The sequence below is a fragment of the Sordaria macrospora genome, chromosome 1 (genome assembly GCF_033870435.1).
Source record: "Sordaria macrospora chromosome 1, complete sequence".
NCBI classification, from domain to species: domain Eukaryota; kingdom Fungi; phylum Ascomycota; class Sordariomycetes; order Sordariales; family Sordariaceae; genus Sordaria; species Sordaria macrospora.
The window spans coordinates 1,331,395-1,337,394 of NC_089371.1; the positions used below are offsets into that span (position 1 = coordinate 1,331,395).

The 6,000-nt window shown below is 52.7% G+C and overlaps 1 protein-coding gene across 1 annotated transcript; it reads left to right on the plus strand.

Moving 5' to 3' along the window:
- Window positions 1–1,995: 1,995 nt before the first annotated feature.
- SMAC4_04990 (uncharacterized protein) lies at window positions 1,996–5,596 on the plus strand. The gene is made up of 3 exons (XM_003352827.2): window positions 1,996–2,588; window positions 2,657–4,361; window positions 4,441–5,596. The coding sequence occupies exons 1-3, from the start codon at window positions 2,382–2,384 to the stop codon at window positions 4,734–4,736; spliced, it is 2,208 nt and encodes a 735-aa protein (XP_003352875.1). The 5' UTR covers window positions 1,996–2,381; the 3' UTR covers window positions 4,737–5,596.
- The last annotated feature ends 404 nt before the right edge of the window (window positions 5,597–6,000 follow it).

Genomic DNA, 6,000 nt, shown 5'->3' on the forward strand with positions numbered 1-6,000 from the left:
CTTGGCAGTTGGGTGATGGTTGGTTCTGGACTCATGTCGTCGGGTCTCTTTATTTCGATCTTTCGGTCTTGTCCCAGCTCGCGATGCCATGCCGTGGGAAGTATGGGGAAGTTGGGGGGGTTGAACAGGGAATGGCTGGTGAAAGCACCGACGTGGTCCCATCAGATGCCATCACGCAATAGAGACCGTGGGAGGCTGGGAGACTGGAGAGGGCTAGAACGGTGGCCAAGAACTCTAGCAAAACCGGTACCGCTGTCCGTATAGCGCCGTGTCCCCCACGGAAACGGTTCCGAAGTCGATCGGGTCCCGGTCCATGTCGAGCGATGAGGCAGCATGAAGCCATTGCCAGTCCGGGCCGAGCTGAAGCCAAGAAGTCATGGAATTGGGCGGCGCTGTCCGGATGTTTGGATCGTGCATGACGGCATCACGGCTGTAGATAAAGGAGACGGTGTTGTATGGTCCGTGGTTGACGGTGATGGATCTCGCAATGGACTCGAATGGGCCTGGGATGGACCTGGGTGCGGATTCCGTGACTCAGGTAAACTCGACGAGGTCCACAGAGAGGTTGATGTGGCCCGAGCTTGATCAAATTGGGACTTGTGCCTGTCTGTCAGGGACCGTCAGGAACCGCTAGGGGCTGACGGCCAGGCGGTCTTCGGCGGGATTGCCCCGAACTGGCACCATGGGGCGGGCGTTGGGCGGGGTCCACTGCAAGATCGTCATCCTCAATTTTCACACAGAAAGTCCACTTCAAACTGAAGTGTCAACAACAAATGTCCACTCTGACTGTTTTGAAATCGAACCCAAGAGGGCGTTCAGCGGAAGGGACGAGAGAGCATGCATGGTGAATGTGTTCTTATAGGCATATATTTTGTATGTAGTATTCCGGGCGGATATGTTGGTTGATATGTTGGTTGATATATAGCTGACCCCCACGGCTTGTTAGGAGCGCATTTCATCCGACATTGTCTGCTTTGTAAAAGAGGTTGGTGAAGTCTTCGGAATACAGTTCCTGTTGAAGTTGTATTTTAGAGAGTCGGTCGGAAAAAAACACCACTCAGTTAAGCACTTGGCGCACCCATTACACACGTGGTGTTCGTCACGCCATGCTGCTGCTGTCCGGTCAGAGTTCGTTGAATTGAACAAGATGCAAACGATTCGCCAGTGTCTTCATTCGTCGCCTGCTTGCCACATGTAAGTCTTATTACACGGAAATACGGCTTATAGGCCGTCTCAGCCAATGCGGGAGAATGTTTGGCCCCGCAGTTTGTCGCAGCGTTGCAGCAGCAATTCGTGCAAGTGCAGGGCTTTGCAGGGCACTATCAAAATCTTTCGCGCCATCCCCTTTGCAACCGTCGATGTTACGGGGGAAAGAGCAGAACACTGAATCCCCGCTTCGTCCACGACTCCTTCTCAGTCCCGTCACTGTCACTGTAATGTGCTGAGTGACAAGTGCTCGCTCTTGCTGTATTCAGTCGGCTTTTTTGTTACTGTTCAATTGCTTCTCCTTCATTACGCGTCCAAAGTTGTCTTCCACTTTGAGACCCTCAAGAGACTACATATCCGTCTCTAGCATCACTCAGGCACCGGCCAGGCTCGACCAGTGACGGTACATACATATCTAATCCGTTCTCTGAATATTGCATATAGCTTTGCACCACAATTCGACAATCCACATCCGCATCAACTGGTGTCTTGGCTTTTGGCAATTGCTAAAGGCATCGGCCTGGTGTTGCTTCAGCTGTGACTCTTCACTCCTGGGACGAAGCCGTAGTTCGACCGGCGACTACCCCATCGCCAAACGTGATTGGATCGATTCGGCTGGGTCCGAGTCTGCATTGGTCCGCGAGACTAGAGAGGCCCGAGAGGGTAGCAGCAGCAGCAGCAGCGGAAGACGGAAGACGGGACAGAAAGAAGAGAAGCTCTGCCAGGTACCTTACCCATCGCCAGGTGCGGCGCCATCAACCTTAAACACGCTGGGCTTCCCCCCCCCCCCCCCCCCCCCCCAACTTCCCGATCTCGGATTCCCAATCTCTTCATCATCACCCTCGACCACCGCCCATCGCCCATATCGCCCATCCCTCCATCGCGACACCGGACCACCACTACGACGCCTGTCCGGATCACATCCCGGATCATCGGGTCGCCCCCATCACGCGACCACCGCGCCGCCCTGGACGTCTACCGACCCTTTGACGCTACCGGCCCGCCCATCATATCCTCCGACCGATTGACGACTGCCGTGCCGCTCCGGACGCCACTCCCGCGATTCGACACGGTCCGGTTATAGGAGCAGTTGACAAGTGAGACCACTTTAGCTCCGAGTACTCTGTATCACAACAGAAGCATACACACCTATATACTATACTGTTCCCATCACAATGGAAAGCCCCGAGTTCTCGGCTGGTATGCGCAGCCAAGGCCCCAACGGTGGCCCCCCGAAGCGCAAGCGCAGCATCATGGAAAGCAGTCCTGCTAGCACGGGAGAAAACGACCGTGACGACCGCGACGACGGCTCCCCCGAGACCAAGGGTGGCCGCCGACTCCCTGGTGTGAAGCGCGCTTGCAACGAGTGTCGTCAACAAAAGGTATGAATCCGACAAGACAACTGCCGCATAATGAACCTTCTTTTGCTGACACTTCCTCTTTCGTACAGTTGCGATGCGATGTTGTGCAAGAACCCTTTTCGAGCTGCTCACGATGCAACCGTCTACACCTCGATTGCAAGATCGAATCCAACTTCAAGCGTATCGGGAAGCGCAGTAAGCATGCGGAGATGGAAAAGGAGATCGATAAGCTCAGACGCGCCGTTCAAAGCGCCAAAGCCCAAGGTTTTGTCGTCGATGAGGACAACGACAACGACACTCCGGGCAACGCCACACACTCCCAGTTACACTCCCCTGTCGTCAACAGCCACTACTCGCACACAAGGAACCCTTCATTGATGGGTTCCGACGAGGCTGTGTCTTCGCTGCTGCACTTGAAGCGTGGAGGCTCTTATGCCATGCCTAGGATCGTGCGTGAGCTTGAAGACTTCAGGATAACCGAAGACGACGAAAGCGTCCTGTTTAACGACTACTTCCACTACTATCACCCATTTCTCCCATTCCTCAATCCCCACCAGACCCCAGACCAGTACTACCAACAGTATCCTTTGCTTTACTGGGCTATAGTGGCCGTGGCCAGCAGGCGCTATGGTCACGATCGATCGTTCTTGACAAAGTTATCCAGCCCTTTGACAAGACTGCTCTGGACTACCATCGGGGAGGTTCCTCAAAGCTACTTCGCGGTCAAGGCACTGTGCCTCCTCTGCACATGGCCTCTGCCGACCAGCACATCATCATCTGACCCGACCCACATTCTGGGTGGTGTTCTGATGAAGACAGCCACCGGTCTGGGCCTTCACCGACCAAATCACATGAACGACTTCTCAAGGGTACCCATTGAGCTCAACAAGGAGGGCCTGCATGACAGAATCAAGACTTGGGCTGTTGCCAACATCGTCGCGCAGGCTGTGGGCACCGGCTATGGCCAACCCGCAACAACCTTGTACGACTGGACGTTGGCTACCCGCCAAGGCGATACCAGTCCTGCTTCGCTAGGTCCTGAGCTTGAGGCCAGACTCCAGATCGAACGCTTTTGCGATAAAGTATCTAAGGAGATGTACAGCAACGCTAGCGATCCGAGGGGCGTCGCAGGCGATGAGCATCGCGCCATGTTGATGCGTGTTTATCGTCGGGAGTACAACGAGCTGAGTGCTGCCGTCTTGTCCAAGGGCGTCTCACCAGTCGTCAACCTCCACCTCAAGGCCGCTGGCCTCCATCTGCGCCTGGCAGGCTTTTTCGACTCCAACAAAACATCAAACTACTTGGATGATCTTATGGGTCTCTGGAGAGCTACGACAAGCTTCCTTGACTTCATTTTGGATGGTGACCCGTCTTGCCACGATCACTACTCTTACCAATACCGCGATCAGTACATGCTCAAGTACGCCTCCAACTATATCCAGCAGATGCTGGTGGCTGCTGGGTTCTCGTTGCTCAAGCTACTGCGCTCCTTCTTCGCCAAAACTATTGATTTTGACCGCGGACGGGAACTCTTCCACAGAACTATTCAGGCCATCCGGGCCACGAGCGTCATACAGAACGATCTTTATTGGAGGTTGGCTGAGCTCATGGTCCAGATCTGGAATGGCGCTGGTAGGGAGAACCCGAACGCATATCGACCAGATGGAACCGAACCTGTGGTGGACGACAGTCTGCAGCTCAAGGTGAGATGTAGACACAGCATGAGCCTGGTATTCGACTCGATTTGGCACTGGAGGGAAGAATACCAGGCCAGAGGGAGAGGTACACTTGATGGTAAGTTGTTTTTGTTTGAATCTGCTCCTCAATTGGTGAAAAACTGCTCCCAGTTGCTAAAAACAAGTGTTTGGCGCAGCCCTCAAACAACCCACAAATCCTGATTCAGCTAATGAATCATCAGCCTCGTCGACACATCTCGACAGTACGCTAGCGCCGCCCTCTCACGGTATCCCGAACCTTGGCCTCGCCGCCGCCGCCTCGAACGGATCCATTACACCCGGTGGAGGGTCATCGACCATGGGTGGAAACCAGCAGCTCATGGGAATGAACGGCTTCGCCGATACCCTCGACGTCTGGGATCCCCAACATTGGATGCTCGACGGCCTGCTCGACTTCAACTACACGTTCGTCCCGCCGATAGAAGGTGCTTAGGAACCCTTTGACGGCTAGGGAACAGAACGTCATGACGAAGACCTACGATCGGCCGCCACCATCCATGCCCGAATGTCTAGCGTGTACTCAACTGATTCATGTTATACGGAGCTTCAACACTCGAGTAAACAGTATCAGCATCAGCGTTAGCATCAGCAAATTGTTTTATTTCGATCAGCATGCCCTTTCAAAATCCTGTCTCGCATTTTCACCTTTTGCTTTTCATTCTTCAACAAGTATACCCCCGTTTCTGATGCACATAACGAGACTTAAAACTCTCTCTGGGATAATTGGGGTTCAGGATCTGTCTTTTTTTTTCGGTTCGGTTCGGGATAATGGGAGGCTGGGAAAAAAACATTAGGGCGGAACTCAAAAACCAAAACTGGCGAAGTGTCTTAGTACTCATGTCAAGACGATGGAACGAGTATTCAGCGCTCTTGAAATTTTATCGTAGTCGTAGTGTGACCCATAAAGCGGTGGTGTCGTGGTGTGTTTTCTACACAGATCATGTCTGGTAATATATGAAAGAAGCTTATGATAAGCATTATCTTGCGTTTTACATTTGCAAAGTTCGGTTGCGTGTCTTTCTGGTTGCGTTTCCTTCCGAAGTACAGCCTCGCAATATCTAATGGTATACAGGAATCATTTTACAACCTACCTCGTCTTCATCACTAGACCCAGCAGACGGTATGTCGATCTCCACGGCCTATCACCACTGTAATGCTCTCGGTTCTATGCTTCCAGGCTCGACACTCCCCGTGAAGAACAAGACCGGATGACAACCTCAAAAGCGGATGGGACGACTAAAACTTGATGACAGAAGCAAAATAAGATGACAATACCGAAATACGCAATGTATCGTTTTTACGTCTTTCCGCTTCCTTCGCTTAAATAGTACACAATCCAAATTCGGCATCTCAACTACTCAACGGCCTGTCACCACTGCGCATCCTCAACATTCGGCTCTAGATTACCCCCAAACGCAAAAAGCTCACAAGAACAAGACCGGCTGACAGACCACATCTAGCCCCTGGACGACGACAACATCAAAGGCCACGAACCTCAAACAGACAGACGCCCCTCCCCCTCGCCCCGACTTTTTCCACCTGTGACTTCCCCTCGCACAAATTTAGTAAGGTACCTACACAAAGAATTATTAGCTCCAGGACCAGGAGGACGTCACCGATACACTGGAGCCAGTTCCGGGATCCAGTCAGTCAGTTAGTCAGTTACACATCAATCACTCACTACCATATGTAAGGTA